Here is a 19,640-nt window from a genome sequence, read left to right on the forward strand (position 1 = left end):
AGGATGCATGTTTTATCTTGAATAAGTTATTAAGGTATTCTTTTTACCATTTCTAGTATCCAAGAACATGAGTGAATCATGAATGATTATTATTCATCAACCTTCATGTATTGAGTTAAAGTGATAAAGCATTTCTTCATCAAATGATAATTGCAATATAACCATGTACTTTACCAAGCTAAATCACATGTTCAACATAAACATCAAGTAAAACAAGGCTTCTTCATAGAAATTAGATGGTAAATGGAGTTTGCATGGTTATGAACATTAAAAGAGATGAAGATAATAAACACATGATCAAACTGCAACATTCGACCCCTCGCACCACCAATATTGTCCGCTTTGTCCACAAAGAGCTCACCGATTTGTTTTTGGTTGCCCAGATGGAGACTTTCTAGGAGGTCACCCATCCTGCTACTACTTCCAGCTGAGCACGCTTAACTGTGGAACTCTCATCTCGTCCAATACCGTTAAGCCCAAAACGCGTTGGTGATTTAAGAGGCAGAGCATTTACTTATGAACCAAGGATCTCTCTTGTCCACGGCCAATGTGGGATTTGCCTAGGATGTTACAAACACCCCCCTGGACTCATCGTCCTTGATGAGGTTTGCCCCACCACCTATCCAGTATATGGGATTTGCCTAAGGTGTACCTCACGACACCCCGGGGACTCACCGTCTCTGATGAGGTTTGCCCCACTATCCCGAACAACACAAGAGTGGCTATGATACCACTTTGTAACATCCGACCCCTCGCACCACCAATATTGTCCGCTTTGCCCACGAAGACCTCACAGATTTGTTTTTGGTTGCCCAGGTGGAGACTTCCTAGGAGGTCACGCATCCTGCTACTACTTCCAGTTGAGCACGCTTAACTGTGGAACTCTCCTCTCGTCCAATACCGTTAAGCCCAAAACGCGTTGGTGATTTAAGAGGCAGGACATTTACTTATGAACCAAGTATCTCTCTTGTCCACGACCGATGTGGGATTTGCCTAGTATGTTACACAAACTAAAACAATCTAACCAAATGTGGATGAATCTTCCTTCTTCAATGGTGATGGATGATGATGATAGCCTCCAAGCCTTCAAATTCTCCACAAGATCTTCAATATGAGTGTAAAGTGTGTGTTTTTATAAGAGAAACCCATATAGAAGTTTTCTTCAAGCACACCAAATGAGTGCAACATGCTCCTCTATTTATAGGCAGTCTGGGCAACCAGGCATGACCCCGTGTCTTAGGAGGCACGCCCCCGTGTGCAAGTGTCCAGTCGCATTTAATGTTCTGTCAGATCGTACATGATGACTCACCACGGGGGCGTGCTTCATGGGGTACGGCCCCGTGGTGATTTGTTATATTTCTTTTGTCTTTTCTGAAAGGTGACCACGGTCCCATGCCTACTGGGGCACGGCCCCGTGTCCAGCTGTCCAGTATTTTGTCTTTTCTTGCAGATTTTTGTCTTTTCTTGCACAAGAAAGCATGGGGCGTGTTTCAGTGTTTTCTTGGGTTTTCTTTAAATTTTCTTTGGTTTTTCTTTCGTTTCTTCGTTTGAGGCTTGGGTTTACCTGAAAATACATTTTTAACATGATAAGTAGCTATTTGAAGTATATTATTTGATAGAAGTTGCAGTTTTTAGAGATTATTTGATGCTAAAAAGATGTATAATTTTATATACATCACTGCCGCCCCTAGAACTCTGCTGCCATGGGCACTGTCATGGACCCCCGTTAGCTAGGGTTTCATTAACCTAGAAATATGATATAATTAGGAATAGTTAAGTGATGCTTGTTAATTGCTATACAGTTTTCGTGCCCTCCTTAGAAGAGGTATGACCGTAAACTCAAAAACAAGCAGGACACATGTGAGTTTTTAGCCCCTTTTCCCGTTATGTTTTTGGGGATGTGTGCATACTCTATGTGATAGTTAATACACTTACTTTAAGTGGCAAGTGTATGCCTTATGAATGTTATATGTATGTGAAAGGACAGGTGTAAGGATGTACTTATGTAATTGTATGAATGTATGGTTGTACGAGTAAGAAGGGAACATGCCCTAATAATATATGCGAATGAAGGGAACATATCCTAATAATATATGCAAATGTAGGGAGCAGACCTTTCATAATAATATGCGAATGTAGGGAACAGTTCCTAATAATATCTGTGAATGTAGGGAACATACCCTAATAATATATGCGAAGGTTATAGGGCGAAATTCTCATTAAAACATATAGATAATTATGTATGAATGAAAGTACGAAAGAAAAATTGAAAGTATGTATGTAATTATGTATGTATGAAAGAAAGGTAAACGGGTTAAGTATGTAATATGTATCTTCGGATACGTATATATGTAAGTATTGTATGTTGCTTGATTAACTAGAACTCACTCAGCGTAGATGACTTTTAGTATGCACGCAGGTAAGTAGAATGAGACAGCTGGCTTGAGGAGCACACATTGTTGAAGAATAAAGAAGCTGGCATCTGAATATTTGATGTTATATGTTTTAGGATGTTTGAACTTTAAAGGCATGTTTATGTTTTTATGTATGAATGTTGATGTTTTAAGTATTCCGCAAAAGTTTTAATTCACTATGATATTTAGAACTATGTTTGTGAGTAAAGCCAACGTCCAATGTAGGATACTGGGACCGGGGCCTTACACATAGTCACCATGTTATCACATGATGTTCATAATATCATACTATCACAAAGAATGTCATGTTTAATAATGTTACATGGTAATTAGCTACATCGACCATCATAACTGACAAGTTATTTGCTTCTGCTTGTATCTCATCCCATACTTTGGTTGCATATGGTGCTAAGGGGCCCTTGGCAGTTGCTTGCATTTTCCTCATTTTCACAATCCTTTTTGTCATATGCTCTCTGATATACTCTAAACATGTTATGATAGGCTTGTCCTTTGCTCCAACCAGTTGTTTGTTAAAAGATTCACATAGGTTGTTCAGTATCATGTCACTCTTTGCTCTTCCTGAAAAATGTGATCTTGACCAACTTTTAGTTGGGGCTTCATTAAGCCAAAGAAACGAATCAAGATTAAGTTTCTTAATCTCCTATAGCAGTGTTGAACTATAGGGGAGATAAGTGGCAGGGGCAACCCTATAAAACAAGCCTTTATACACATCTTCACGCCAGGTCTGCCTCAAGTTTTCATGAATGTGTCCACAACAATACCGATTCTCGGCCATAGGGAAAACATTATGAAGAGCTAGAATGAGTCCCTACAAGTTTCAAAGTAACATTTTAATGTACTATGAGTTTGCATATAAATTTTAACAAAACTTAAATCAAGACATACCGCTTGTCGGTCACTAATAAAGGTGAAATTAACATCATTAGCAAGTCAATATCACCAAGGTTCTTTAAGAACCAACTCCATGACTGTAAGCATTCGGATTCCACTATCAAAGGTAACTAGATACAAGCAATTGTTACCATCCACACCAACAACAGTCAATATCTAACCAAGATATTTCCCTTTCATGAAACATTCATCCAACCCTAGAAGTTCTCTCCCAAGCAATTTAAAACCTCTACTCAAAGCAGCATAACATACATAAATTCTCTTGAATTGCCTAGTTGGACTGTTAGGTCAGAACATGGTTCAAGATTTAATTTGATGGAACTCATAGGGTTTGCTTTTAAAAGCTCATCAATATAGGATCTCATATTGCTGTATTATTTGGTGAAATCACCATCCTTCTTTTCCTAGCTACTGTCTTAGCTTTTCTCACCTTTGCTTTTGAAAACTGGATTAAATGCTTATGCTGGATTTTTTTCCTTCAAAGATTTGGCAGTTATGTTGGGATTGGTTTGAAGCTCTGACTCAATCTCCTTGGCAATTGTTGACATGGTGTACAAACCGATAGATCGACTTTTTAGACACTGATGTTGGTGGAGGGATGGTCGTCTTCACACACTAACAATCTTCAATGGAGGCTTATGAGATCTGCATAGCCCAAGGGCAAATGGGTTTAATGTTCCTTTTTGCTACCTTGGACTTTTCCTCACTCGCCACATTTGACCCATGACCAGCAACCAAATTGGGATTGGTCCCCAAGCATACCACTCTATACCTTAACAAATCATTTTTCTTGATATAAAGATCTCTTCTAGCATGAACAACATAACTCTTGACCATCACATTCACCTAATCCTTTGTCGGTATTAATTGACCAACATAAAAGGGAAAATCATCATTGACATTACTCCTTTGTTTCCCCTTGAACTTCCTTACCCCACTATCCAAAACAGTCAGGCTTTCATCATCAAAGCTCTCACAGTTGTCCACTTCAGGATTTAAATGATTTCTATCACTGTCATTATCTGTTTCTTCAACTACATCATAATCAACAATAGCCTTATACATTCTCATGTCAATTTCTACGTCCTCCAAAGGTGTTTGAAATTCAGATGTATAAACAAGATTTGATTCACCTTTATCTGATCCATCATATGCAACATAATCTGCATCATAAATATCTCCACCATCACTATCACTCAATTCTTCAACTTTGACCTGGTCTTGTGTATGCCAGTATTTCACCCGCAGGAATGCTAAACGCACTATTAAATCCGGATACATGTATCAGGTTGGTTTTGCCATGTTCTTCAAAAATATCAACGATTTGACTACCCCCTCTAACTATATCACAAACATACTGAAAATGATATTCCTCATCCAACGACTCTAGACCCAAATCAAACAAACAAACGAATGTTTGTAATGAAAGTAATAAACTTTACCACAACCATGTTGTAACTTATAAAGTATTTCTTCCAACATTCCTTTACAAAATTTTTCAACCTCGACATAGTCAACAAAGCTAATCTTACCTCCTCGTATATTTATTTTCGGCTCAGATACAAACACGCCTCCATGGAAAAGCTTTATGGTGAAAATTGTCTTACCATCACTTGTAACAACCCTTAGTTAATTAATAACACTAATAATTTGAAAAAAATCAACCAGAGCAACCAATGAGCACTTACCATATAAGTCATCGGGGTCGTAATACTCACTTTTAAGCCAAATACTGTATGAACCAGGCTTCATCGCTACTTCCACACCGGTTAATCGACCAAAAGCTGATTAACAAATGTTAAGAGGGGTTTCTGAGCAAAGCGGTCTTGCCTTTGCTGGAAGACGGTCAACTAACGGCCATATACATTTTTTTTGAAATGCCAATAACATTAAAAAACCAAAGGGCCATTACAAGAAGCAAAGGCCGAAGACATACAAGGAATGTAAATAAAGGACAAACAAACAATTACAATGAGAAATTAATAAAATTAAACTTGCATCTCTTCTCCCACTCAAGGGTGACACTTTTGCTTCTATACTTTACCCATAAATAGGAAGTCATTTTTATATCGTTCACCACTTTAGATCCGAAAATGGGACATTATAAAAAATGAGATCATTCCTTAATCTCCAAATCATCCAACACATAACCACCGAGATGGATTGCACTGCCAGACACTCCGCTTTATCTATTTTTTGCTTGCTCGGGAATTCAAAATTAGTCTAGTTCGGTAGCTTAACCCAATTATCTATGATCGACCATACCCATTTAGACGCCCTACAGTGAACAAAGAGATGTTCGAATGATTTTGCAACTAATCCACAAAAGCTACAATTCTGATCTCCGAAAACAATGCCCCTATGTGGCAATGTCGTTTTCATTGCAATGTGATCCATTAGTAGTTTCCAAATAAAGCAATTGATTTTAATAGGAACTCATTTCAACCAAAAAGAAGACCCAACAACCTGGTGGTCCATATTAGGGGGTGTTCAAAAGTATCTGAATCCGTATCCGAATTATGCAGAAATCCGAATCCGATCCATCTGAAACTTCAGATATCCGAATTTTCGGATATCTGAATCCTGGATATCCGCATATTCGGATCCGGATTCGGATATCACTTATGGGTTTTTTTCGGATAGTTCGGATATCCGAACTATCCGAATATATAAGTTTATTATTTTTAATTATTTTATTATATGTAAATATAATTATGTTTTGAAAGACTGAAACCTTAAAATCTCTTTTCACATGCAGCCGCTATTTGCCAATCATCATTTCACTCTCTTCTTATAGACCTAAATCTGATTCATCGCACCCTAATCGTCATCTACATCCAATCGAACGTAGGAATTGTGGCTATCAAAGATTGCCTCCAAATCCCGCCGTAAACCAGTTACCGGAGTCAGAAGCCTTCCGGTTACCGGTTTGTGTTCTGGGTGATAGGTGTTGATGGGTTTCAGTTGAATTTAAATCAATTAGCCTTCTTGTAATTACAAAAAGGAAATAAAAGACGAAATGTTAGGTTAGCTGTGATTGAATTGAAGGACGACATCTTAAGAACTTCAAGATATTGTTGCAAACGTGGAAAATGGTGATAAATCAATAGTCATAAATGTAAATTGTTTTTTTTTCTTTTCTTTCAATTTGTATATTCGACTTTAAACACCCCTTGTCCATATTACCTATTTCCCATCTCAACATTTTAACCAAGAAAGGAGATCACTCACCATCAACACCATACCACATAACCATTTATTTGGACCATGAGTAAACAAAATTTTGGATATCAAATTAAGGCACCTGCACAATTCATCCCTGTGTTGAGTCGAGGTTGGTTCCCTCTGCCACCGCCAGATCCATTGAAATTCATTAATTGTCTGAACATAACACTTTACAAGCTTCACATCCTTTCTGCATTATAATAAAAATAAAGAAGGGAACAACTCTTTTAAAGGTTGAGTACAAGCCCAACAATCAAGCCAAAACAAAGTTTTTATTACCAATACCAATCTTCACTTTTAATCTTTCCAATACTTTCAGATTGCCAAACTCCTTCTCCTGATCCATCCGGCCTATACATCTCCATGTGCCACATATGGATTTTTTAATCGGTAACAACTACCATTTATGTGACCCTCTATGAATCGCAGTGAAAACTTTTACCCAAAGAGATGTATTGTCATTTCTAAACCAGGCTAGCCACTTAGCTAATAATGCCTTGTTAGCCGCTCTTAACGATCCAACACCTACACCGCCATGTTCTTTATCCTAAATAATTTTACTCCATGAGACCCAACTAATCTTCTCTTTTACTTTTGAGCCTCCCCAAATGAATCTCCGCCTTTTGGTTTCAAGTAATTTTAGAACTTTTATCGGAGCTTTAAAGATTGAGAAATAGTACACCCCAAGCTACTTAACACTAATTTAATTAGATTTAATCGGCCTCCAAACGATAATGATTTGCCTTCCATCTTAATAGTTTCGTTTCAAACTAATCTAGAATAGGTTGCCAGTTTCGGCTCAAGCTCATATTAGCCTCAATCGAAAGACCAAGGTATAGAAATGGTAATTTTCCGGGTTTACAGCTTAAGGCAAGATAAAGTACCTTTTCACAGTTGAAATCTGTACATTTACCCCAAACAAAGTATTTTTTTTTCAACTTAACTTTCAAACCGGAGGATACATAAAAGCTTCTTAAAATACGATTTAGATTCAGAATATTCGACGAGCACCATTGTCCTTTAAAAACCGCATCATCCGCATTATACAAATGTGATATAAGTTAGCCATTTCTCGGCCAGATTAAAATGCCATATACATAAGTTTTATAACCGCACCATTGTCCTATAAAACGGCCAGATACATTCTGTAGTGAGCCCGCCTTTAGAGCATTACCAACCTATCCCCATCTCTATCTCTATAAATACACTAAAAATATTACATTTCTCTTTCATGTTCAATTAAATAATATTTTTTTATACGTTTATCATTTTAGTTTTCAATCTCCTCTACTCACAACCAATTCAACAAATATTAGAAATTAAATAGAGACAAACAAATTTTCTTCAAATTTACAGAAAATCACTACATTTTCTCCCTCCACCCTAGAATTTACATTCACAACCACTTATAACCCCACCATATAATTTGCAAACTCCTCCCACATAGTTGTAGGGGATATGATGAGAATGCTCTTCTCATTCAACCCCTATTTTATGTGAGGGGTGTTTTTATAATTTATAGAGTGATTTAGAGTGTTGTAATTGAAAAGCTATTATATTTTAGAAAACATATTGATTTTTCTGCATATTTGAAAAGCCACTGTTCAACCCCTATTTTATGTGAGGGGTGTTTTTATAATTTATAGAGTGATTTAGAGTGTTGTAATTGAAAAGTTTTTATATTTTAGAAAACGTATTGATTTCTCTGCATATTGAAAAGCTACTGTTCAACCTCTATAATCTTCTAATATATTTTGAAAATGGTTGTGAGTGAAGGAAAGGGAAATTGTAATGACAAATGTATTATTTAATTGAAAATGAGAGAGAAAATATAATGTGTTTTAATGTAATTTTGGATTTAGGGATAGAGAATAAGAGCATTCTCATCAAGTCCTGTAAAAATTTTGTGAGTGAAATCTCTAAAAATTTTTAGAGAATGATAAGTGGTTATGACTGGAGGAGAGAGAAAATTTAAAGAGATAAGTAAAATTTGAAGAAATACTGTTTATATTATATTTATTATTTAATATATTTGAAAGTAGTTGTGAGTGAATGACAGAGAGAGAAAAGATGATAGTTAAGATGTAAAAATTATTATTTAATTATATATGAGAGAGAAATATAGTGTTTTTTAGTGTAATTATAGATATAGTAGCTTTTATGAAGATCTAAAATATAAAATATGAATGCTCTAGGGTATGTTTGGGAAAACTAGCTGGTAGCTGTTGGCTGGTAGCTGAAAGCTGGTGGCTGGAAGCTGTAGCTGGTAGCTGTTAGCTGTAACTTTTTAGATAAATTTATATGTTTGGCAGAGTAGCTGTAGCTTTTAATAAAACGTATAAAATTACTATAATGGACATGACTAAAAACAATAATAGTAAATGTATTTATTTTGGAAGGTTATTTAAGTAAATTAACATACTAAAAGCTTGTAACTCTTTCTAAACACTATTAGTAGAAGCTTTAAGCTTTTTCTTCTGACCTAAAAGCTTCAAACTCCTTGAACCAAACAAAGATTTTAATTAACTATCTCTACCGTTCATTCAACGCAGCTGCCACGTCATCTTCTTCGTCTTCCTTCAACTCTTCTCCGCCGGACTTCCTCCGTAACGTCCAAGCCGCCTTCAAACGCCACCGTACAATCTCTCTCTTATTATTATTATTATTATTATTAGTATTGTTTCAGTGTTTAGTCAGGGTTTCAAATACTAAAAGCTTGAAGCCTCCTAAAAGCTTTCTCCAAACATACCCCTAAGCTACATTATATAATTATATAAGTAATTAGGAAGAGCGCCAAACACAAGTTTTGAAATCTTAAGCCAACCACACACACACAGGGAGCGGTGCTCCGGCGTAAGCTCATCGGAATCCTCACTTTCCGGCGGATTTATGTATCGAAAATGCCTGTAACATCCGTCGTCCATGGACACCAGGGAGGATAATAACCCTAACCTTCCGTCAGATCTCAATCTCTACCGTTCATTCAACGCAGCTGCCACGTCATCTTCTTCATCTTCCTTCAACTCTTCTCCGCCGGACTTCCTCCGTAACGTCCAAGCCGCCTTCAAACGCCACCGTACAATCTCTCTCTTATTATTATTATTATTATTATTATTATTATTATTAGTATTATTAGTATTGTTTCAGTGTTTAGTCAGGGTTTCAAACTTCTAAGCACATCGCTACTTACTGTTCCAGCTACTAGATTAGTATTTTAGTCAAAATTAGGGTGGTTTCAGTTGACTTCAATTTAGTAACTGAAATCAGAGGACCCATTTCTAGTATGCAAATTAGTTGAATCAGAAATATAGAGCTGCAAATTTAGGGCTTTATCTCTTTCCTTGGGCTAAGCAGTTAAATGCGGAAAAATTCATATGTACAGAAATTTAACACTAATAATTAAGTGTACTTTCCTACCATTAACTAATTAACCTTTTGCAACTTGCAAAACACTAACAATTGTACCAACTAGGAACTGATTAACACTTAAAAAACTAACATTGAACATTAAAAATGGATAATTAAGACTTAAAACATTGATATCGGGAATATCCGTGATATATTTGTCAATATCGACAATATTATCAGTACCGATATTCTGACCGATATTTTACCAAAGGACTGGCGATATCGACCGCATAGATAAAGGGTGAGCATATAACTGTAACTGAAAAAACTAAACTGAAGCATTAATCGACGGCTAATTTTTTGATTTTTTGAATAATCGATTTTTCAGTTTGGTTTCGGTTAACCATTTTATTAGTTACCAAAATAATCGAACCTGTTAAAACATATATTAATTCGTTTTGACTGACAATGACTTTAAATTGCATTTATTCTCTTATATAGTGGCTTTGACAATTAGCTCTTCACCTGTTAAAACTTGAAATTAAGTTCATAAGTAATCCTTTATGTGTATATTGAAACTAATGTGTATAACCTAATTGTTTATAATGTTCATGGTTTTGATTTTAGTAAAATTCTTAACAAAGGTCAAGAAATATTTAGTCTGTGTTAAAAGTTTGGGTTTGGCGGTTAATTAACCGAACCGAACTGAGTTAACTGCTAATAACCGATTAACTGAGTCTGAGAGGTTGTTGTTTTTAATAACCGAAGTGGTCGGTCATGGTTTTGGTTGCCATTAACCGAACCGAACCGAACCGTGCACACCCCTAGTTTCCATGGAGAAAATCATTTATGTGAATTTTTTTATTATTGCAGGTATGCCCAATCTCCAACCTAGAAGGGAATTATCATCGAAGAGCTCGGGCGTTGTAACAGATTCCAAAACAGATGAATCTCATGATATTTCAGTGAAACATAGAGTGCAGGATTCCAGTACACTGATGAAGAGTACAATGACCATTAATTACGAATCGGATTCAATCACACCACCTTCAGTTTCAGATACCCCTACTGAAGAAGGCAAGTTTATGTCAATAGATGGTCAGAGAGGTCAACCTGGTTTTGGCTGTGATTGTAGAATCAACAATATGGCTGATTTGTCATGCTCGAAATGCAGATATAATAATCTTGTAGATGGTCTGAAGAAGGTTCAGATTGAATCGGGAAATGGCACACAACCTCATGGTAATGTTTTGTTCGTTAACTTTTTTGATATGTTTAAAATCATGTTAAAGATTGATATTTGATCTCTGTATAATGTGTGATATACAAACATATGGTAGTGCCACATATACCTATCATATCCAGTCATTGTATGTACTGCACAATGTTTATGCAGGGTCTGTTGACCACATGGACAAAAGATTAGGCAACTTATTGACTCACATGGGTTCAATTGCATTGACAGAAACAGAGCGTGTTGTTAATAATCAACCAGATGTCTTAATTGCACCAAATCATAATGTGAGTCACCAGAATTTCAAGAATCAGGTCAACCCTTTGAGGAACTTTCTGCGGAGTGAATTTGGCCACCAGGTGACATCATCTTCAGTTGTTGGCTCAACTTGTGCCACAACATTAGTGAATTCAGTAAACGCCCCCATGCTTGGTTCAACAACTTGCAATTCTCAGCCTTCTCAACTTGATACGAGGGACCCACCAAAGTATAATAACAAGATAGTATCTGATCAAAATCTTGTGAATAGATATGAGCTTGCTAGTGGTCAACACGTCAAAGAAGCAGAGTCAAGTAGTACGGTTAAAGATCCTTCTCTTCTTGTTGACAAGTCAACCAAAATAAATGATCATAGTTCTAAAGTGACATCAGTAACTTCAAAGTCTGAGAAAATCGAAGAGCCTGCTTCCAAGAAAGATGCAGCAGCACCTCGTAAGAGAAAGTATGATCCTGAGGTGTACTTTAAGGTTAATGGGAAGTTGTATCAAAAGCTTGGAAAGATAGGCAGTGGGGGAAGCAGTGAAGTTTACAAAGTTATTTCTCAACACTGTTCAATCTATGCATTGAAAAAGATAAAGCTTAAAGGTCGTGATTATGGAACCGCATTTGGGTTTTGCCAAGAAATTGAATATTTAAACAAACTCAAGGGAAAAGATCATATTATCCAACTCATTGATTACGAGGTATGTGCTTTAGATAGATAATAGTTAACTTGTGGAATATATGTTTTCTTGCCAAGTGACCTAAATGCTTTCTAGTTGAAAACATGTTATGATCTTATACGTCGTACGAGTAAAGCCATATCTCTTATATTTGATAAGGCTTTTCATGGTCATCTAGAGGGAATATAATTGTGAGATTGTTGGTGGATCAATATGGTGATTTGCAAATAAAAGAAGCTGTAAAACTGTAACAGTGTTGCATAAAGAGAATTAGATACCTGACAAGTAATTTTCAAACTAATTATATGGCCTCCAAGCGGTGTCTTCATACCCAAAATATTGTTAAAATCACCCGGGGGAGGGTTTGGTTGTTGCACAACCGAGAGAGGGTGTTGTTGCACCAACCAGGGGCGGGTTTGGTTTTTGCACGTTAGGAGGAGAGTTTGGTTCTTATACGTTGGGGAGAAAGACTTAAGTGAAAGCCGCATTCTGATCGGAGCTATCATCGTCACCCCATAGTTCTTCAATGTTAAGGGGAGGGCTTGGTTCTTGCATTTTAGGGGGAGGGTTTGGTTCTTCAACATGTATGTGAACATGAACATGAAGATAAATGTTGTTTTGTCGATTTGCCATGAGCACAAACTGAAGATGAAAATGTTAAGAAATGATGATGTAAGTTGCGTATTTATAGGCCTTGAATACATAGCCGTTAGAACATAACTAAAATATAATTAAAACATAATCAAGGCGTAGTTTGAAACATACTTAAAATATAGTTAGCATGTAATTAAAAGTAGTCGTTATACACTTATTTAATTAAATAAAAAAGTAATGGTGACATGGAAATACTAAGGTTGCATGTGAGAATGATGGGTATGGTAGTGTTTGGGGTAAAATGAGTGCGTGGGGAAGAATGGGTGAAACACTGATGTGGCATGCTAACTAGGCATGCGTGTGGGAATGATGAGTTGTAGCGTTGTAGGCAGTCTTAATATTAAGAATAGAGGTCTTTAAGTTGTACTTAGAGTAGTCAGAATATGTAATATAAACAGTGTTCTAACAACAATTGTTTTAGTTATTTGCTGTTATCCTGTTGAATGAATAAATGCCAAATTCATGTTCGAAACTCGCATATTATCACTTCATTTTGGTTTGGAAGTAGGCCTGCAAATGAACCAAATGTTCTTTCGTGAACCGCTCGGCGAGAAGTTCGGTTATGTTCGTTCATTTAGTAAAGGAACGAACATGAACAGAAAATTTGTGTTCATTTAATTAAATGAACAGGCATGGACACATATTTCATTCGTTCATTTATGTGCGTTTGTGTACATTAAGTGTGTTCATCTAAGTTCGTTTATCTTGATTTGTGTTTGTTTACGTATGTTCGTATATGCTCATTTATTTATGTCAATTATGTTCGTGAACTGTTCGATTAGATTTTAAATGAACGAACATAAACGAACACGCACATGTTCATTTTAAACGAATGAGCATGAACACAAATGTTTGTCCGATGAAATTCCGTGTTTGTTTAGAGTTAAATGAACGAACACGAACATGCTCTTGTTCGTGTTCGTTCGGTTTGTTTACAGGCCTAGTTGGAAGAATATAATACCTGTATGAGCCTTTGAAGATAAAACATAACTCGATTGACGGTCCAGTCAACAAAGATTGTGTATTAATTAAATTTTAATTTCTGATCTTTTGTGAGCAGCATTGATGAAAATACACAAAAAGTCTGAGCTTCTATAACAATACCATGTGTAACTATTTCTTATGATTGCAAAAAAGGAAACTGATATAATTGAATGATTCTTGACTGCTTTTAACATTCATCTTCTTTATAGGTGACAGATAAGGCTTTACTGAAGGCAGTCATGAGTGGCAGTATGACTAACAAATCCCTGACAGTTAAAGAAGACGGGTATATATATATGGTACTCGAGTATGGTGAAGTCGATTTAGCTCACATGCTCTCCCAAAAATGGCAGGAACTCGATGATTTCAAGTCAACCATAGACGAAGACTGGCTTCGTTTTTACTGGAAGGTTTTAATATTTCATGTGCTGTTTCATGTTTGTTGTTAAGTTCCATGAAAATAATCTAATCCTATTCGTTTTTGCAGCAAATACTTTTAGCTGTTAAAACCATACACGAGGAACGCATTGTACACTCGGATTTAAAGCCAGCTAATTTCCTTCTTGTTAGAGGCTCGTTAAAACTAATTGATTTTGGTATTTATTTTGTGAACGAAAAAAATAATGTATATTCATTTTGGTGCAGGTGGGTACGTTAAGTTACATGTCACCTGAGGCTTTTTTGTGCAATGATACAGATGCAGATGGAAACATAATTAAATGTGGTCGGCCATCGGATATATGGTCACTCGGTTGTATATTATATCAGATGGTGTATGGAAGAACGCCGTTTGCTGATTACACAACTTTTTGGGCAAAGTATAAAGAGATTACAGACCCGAATCATGAAATACAGTATAAATCGTTACCGAATCCATGGCTTACTGATTTAATGAAAAAGTGTCTCTTCTGGGACCGGAAGGAAAGATGGACAATTCCTCAACTTCTTCAACATCCTTTCATTGCACCCAAAGTTCCATCTCAATTGCCACATCAGCACCGTGATTTTAGTCAGTTGGTTGCTGATTCTTGTAATGAAAATGAAGATTCTGAGACAAGTATGATACGTGCCCGGCTTCAACAAGTGGTAAATAACCCGATGCCAGATATCAACGGTCCTGTCTCCCTGGATAAGATGTGTTTACTTCTTGATGAAATGTCAAAGCTTTGTATTCAACTAAAAGAGAAGCTGCTAATGTGATTAGTGGAGATGGTGGCCAGTTGAATTGTTAATTTGTGATTATTGAGGATGGATGTTGTGTTGATCTTGTAATAATATAAAACACTTAATGCTGTGAAAATAGATGAAATCTAGCTTGTGGTCAAAGACGTTTGCAACAGTAATTACTGTAATTGTTATTATTTGACAACCAGCATGCAGATTTATGGCTGCATATTTGAAAAATATCATCATGGTCATGCTTTACCATTCTCGTATTTATTATTATTAACAACCGAAAGCTTTAACCTAAGGGTGAAATCAAACTAAAAACTGATGAACAAATCGTGCACACCTCTACTTAAAATGTAGAAGACCGGCTTCTGGATACGATGATACAAATCCATAGAATAGTTGAACTTCAGTAGGTCTTTATCAACCATTTGTTTTAACTTTTAAGTATTAAGTAAATCATCAAACTTAGTTTTCATTTAACTCGGTGATCCAGACATGGAAGCCATGAAACAGAAACAATAAATTATCAGAACATTTTGATGGTATGAATACAATCAAGAAAAAACAAGTATCCTGTAATGTACAGTGGTTTGTTTTGTAATGAACAATGTAGTTTGTTTTATGAAATAACATGGAAGCTTAGCGGGGTCTAATTGTCTCGACTCAATGCAGCTGCTAACTTTGAGTGGATGTGGTCTACTCCAGCGCGTGGAGAAAATCTAGGAATTACTTCCTGCAACAACATCAACATCCCATTATACAACAGGCAAAACTATATATAAAAAAATATAGACATAAAAAATATGCAACATCATCATCATCGTACTCAGTATATCCCACCAATAGCAATGCTATGGTAGGGTCTGAGGAGGGTAAGATGTAGACAGCCTTACCTCTATCCCATAGGGATAGAGAGGCTGCTTCCGGTGAGACCCCCGGCTCGATAGTAGTTTTGAATCAAGCCTTGGACATAAGACATAACACTCAATCATCGGGACACCGGCTGATTGAGTGTTATGTGATCTTGTAATATGCAACATCACAAGATCCAAAAAGTTGTGGATCTAATTAACACACTAACAGGAAAATGATCAACTAACAAACAGACATAAGAAATATTCAACATCATGGCAACTTGCCAATCTTTCTTCATCTTTATCTTTGATTGAATGTACAGTTTACCAATTACCCAAGTTCAGGTCTGTTTCGTCTAATGTGTGTTCAAGATGTTAAAAATACTCAAATTCAAAGTCATAATTTTTTGGCTTTAAACCCTCCAACATATAATGTATTCGTGAAAGCTTCCACAAGCGTTTTCTCCTTTAATTCTAGTTCATTGCCATAGCTTCTAACGTAATATGATCAAACGTATGCATGTCTAAATCTATTTTGTTGTTTATTAATGATAATGTTTGATTTATTTTTACTTATCGTTATGGTAAAATGTATGTAACATTAGACATAACAAGCAAAAAGGTAAATCTTGTGTAGATATTTTACTATTAAAAAGAAGCAACCCTGGAGTCGAGTTTAGATTGAATCAATGATAAAGATAATGTAAAAAGATTGGGAAGTTGTCCATGAGTTGAAACACTGTTTTGATTAAAATAGGTTATAATACATAGTGTGACTACCAACTTCATAGTTTATGACTTGAACATCAAGGTACATGCTAATATGCTATATTTTTGTACAAATTTACATAATTTTAGTATCTTATTACTTTAGGATATTAAGAGGCAGCTTTGAAGGTTTTTGTCTGGTATCTAAAAAATATTAGAGCAACAACCGAAAAAAAGAATAATTATTTCAGTTGAATGATGGAAGATAAGTCACAATGCACCTCCAAATTATCCTCTAGATTATTGTTTTATGGTAGACCTAAAACAAATAAAACCCTACAAATTAAATGTCAAGATGACTACTCTTATTATATCCCTCTATCATTTATGTTATGCATAATTGCATTCTCTAGATATGGAACTGATACATAACAGGCACAAACTTTGAAGTTTTCTAGGTGCCAATTGCCAAACATACCACATCAAATACCACAATGATGATTATTCAACTATAATTTTAGCCTCAACGATTAAAATTGTAGAATTCATATGCAAGAGGTGAATTCATTAGGGAACTCATAAAAAATGGTGAGCTGGAAAGAACCGGCTCAAACGTACTCTGACTGAACTCATTTCGGTTTGTTGGAACCGGCTCGTCGTCGAACCCTAAAAACTAAAAACTATAAGCCCTAATAGCTAAACTCTAAAGTTAAGAAGTTAATGCGGAAAAATATCGGATATTGGTATCGGCTATTGCGGTGGGATATCAGTAATTTTAACATCATGTAAAATTCATATATACAGCAATTTCACACTGATAATTCACTATACTCTCCTACCATTAACAAATTAACCTTTTGCAGCTTGCAAAACACCAACAATCATAGCAAGTAAGAACTAATTAAGACGTAAAACACTAATATTGAACACTAAAAATTGATAATTAAGACTTAAAACACTGATATCAGGAATGTCAGTGATACACCGGTCCAATATTGGTCAATATCGCCGATATCATCATTACCGATTTTCTTACCAAAATTTTACCAAGGGACCAATAACCGATATATCTGTGATATATAGGCGATATCGATTGCATAGCTCTAAAGGCTAAATCGTAAAGGTAAACCCTAACTCCGTAAAGCTAAACCTTAAAGTTAAACACTAGAATCGAATCATTGAACGAGCCGGTTCCAATGCCACTTCATTTTGAGTAACACCACCTCATATATTATTTGAAGTGGAACTTTAATTAATTCAATCAAAGAACAAGCTAACAAACCTCGGTGCCATCGGTTCGGAGTCTGGCCAAGACCGGAATCTCGTACTGGTAAGCACTTTCCCATTCCGGATTAGTAGTAATATCCCTAACCTAATAATTCACACACAAATGAATAATAAATAATAATAATAATAATAATAATAATAATAATGAAGCCACAATCATAATAATAAAGTAATTAAAGCCACCTGCAAGTCGACATCATGAAGAGAAATGGTGGGAGAGGAGAGAGAGAAAGCAGAATGAAGCTTTTCTTTGAGGCCGTCGCATAAACAGCAGCCGGGCTTGGAGTAAAGAATCAATTGCTTTCTGTTTGATGCTGAGGATGAGTAATTGCAGGAGGTGATGTTTAGTTTGCGATTGAAGTTTGTTATGGTTGCTGGTGATGTTCGTCTTGCTGGTAGCAGCACAATCGCGGCGGCGGTGGCGACGGCGGACATGTTTTCTTTTTGGTGGCTGAGGATATCGACAGACTGGCCTGATATCAAACTTTTATTATTTGTTTTTTTTCATAATTTGATATGTATTTTTTTAAGTTTTAACCGTCTAACGAATCCTTTGAAAAAGACTACTCGCTAAATTTATCACATTGCGATACGTTTGTCCTTCGATCCCTTCCCCTCACTTGCTAAATTCACCATCGCCTGCATGAACACTCACTCTAAGGCACAACAGTGGGGTGAGATAAAACTCGTTCAGTTCAATGATCCAATTAGTGAATGTCGCCTACTCACCTAATTTTTCATCATCATCTGGTGCCGCTGACATTAAACCATGGGAGCAGGAATCAAACATGGATCAGATGGAACACCGAGTATCTTTCTTACCACTACACGTCTCCACACATAATTTGATATTGAGTTAATGAGGGTTGAAGAAACACGGATCTAAACCTGAATAGGTTAGATCGATGATAACCGGGTGTGGATTACGAAATAGGAATTAGGTTAACAGAAGTTTGGATCTAACAGCTCCGACGACGACGACCTGCAAAACAGAACCACCTTGAGCTCGTTACGGGAATGATAAGAGTGAGGGTCTTCCCGTAACCGCCATTCGGTGTGAGAATAAGTACAGTTATTAGAGAGAGAAAATACTTAAGTGATTGATGGTATATGTGGAGTGTGAATCCCTACCTCATGATTATGAGTTGAGTATTTATAGCTGGTCGTTAAAAGGAATATGATTGGTGAAGTTTTCCTCTTCTAGAAGATATTTTTTCTAACTGTCTGAACACGTGGCAGTATTTGATAGAAAGTGACAGCTAACCATGTGCATGGTTATAACAAACTATCCAACTTAGGGTTGTTCACGAGCCGATTCGAATCGAGCGAAGGGTTGCTCGTTGCTTGGCTCGTTTACAACCGAACCGAACCGAGCGGCTGAAATTCGAACCGAGCGAAAACCGAAACGAACCAAAATCGAATCGAGCATTTTTCGATCGAACATCGAGCGATTTCGAGCATTATTTATTTCTTTTTCACTTTAAAAAATTCAATAAGAAACAAATTTGAATGTTGTAAATAATATATTTTATAAATATATTAGTAGGTTTTAGACAAACATGTAATATATTGAAAATTTTTATTATAAATAAGATTAGAGTGAGATATAATGATCATGTAAACAAACTTTTAGTATTCTAAAAACTAAAATCGAACAAATAAAACTATAAAATTGACGGAATATGAAAAATTTTAAGGGTAAAAATAATTGTAAGTTTATATTTATGTGTTTTGTCTATATATTTATATATTTGTCTATGTATTTATATATTTATTCATATATAATTATATATAAAATAAAATAAAAATATTCGAGCCGAGCCGAACCGAGCAGACCCTTGCTCGTTGCTTGGCTCGTTTACAAACCGAACCGAGCAGGGTGGCTCGTATTCAATCGAGCGAGCAT

At 36.0% G+C, this 19,640-nt stretch overlaps 1 protein-coding gene and 1 pseudogene across 2 annotated transcripts; one reads left to right on the top strand and one right to left on the bottom strand.

Annotated features, from left to right (window-relative positions):
* The first annotated feature begins 9,381 nt into the window (after nucleotides 1-9,381).
* On the top strand, nucleotides 9,382-15,071 carry LOC143575400 (serine/threonine-protein kinase MPS1-like; annotated as a pseudogene). The gene is made up of 5 exons (XR_013142747.1): nucleotides 9,382-9,627; nucleotides 10,773-11,141; nucleotides 11,296-12,095; nucleotides 13,922-14,122; nucleotides 14,200-15,071. The product of XR_013142747.1 is annotated as a serine/threonine-protein kinase MPS1-like (transcript).
* Nucleotides 15,072-15,410: 339 nt separating this feature from the next.
* Nucleotides 15,411-18,171, bottom strand: LOC143575406 (uncharacterized). Its single transcript, XM_077059801.1, has 3 exons — nucleotides 17,918-18,171; nucleotides 17,730-17,819; nucleotides 15,411-15,618 (listed from the first exon to the last, which is right to left on the bottom strand). The coding sequence occupies exons 1-3, from the start codon at nucleotides 18,167-18,169 to the stop codon at nucleotides 15,535-15,537; spliced, it is 426 nt and encodes a 141-aa protein (XP_076915916.1). The 5' UTR covers nucleotides 18,170-18,171; the 3' UTR covers nucleotides 15,411-15,534.
* Between the last annotated feature and the right edge of the window lie 1,469 nt (nucleotides 18,172-19,640).

Source organism: Bidens hawaiensis, unplaced genomic scaffold (assembly GCF_021521415.1).
Source record: "Bidens hawaiensis isolate Kalapana, Puna unplaced genomic scaffold, B.hawaiensis_p1.1 tig00027361_1, whole genome shotgun sequence".
Taxonomy (NCBI): Eukaryota; Viridiplantae; Streptophyta; class Magnoliopsida; order Asterales; family Asteraceae; genus Bidens; species Bidens hawaiensis.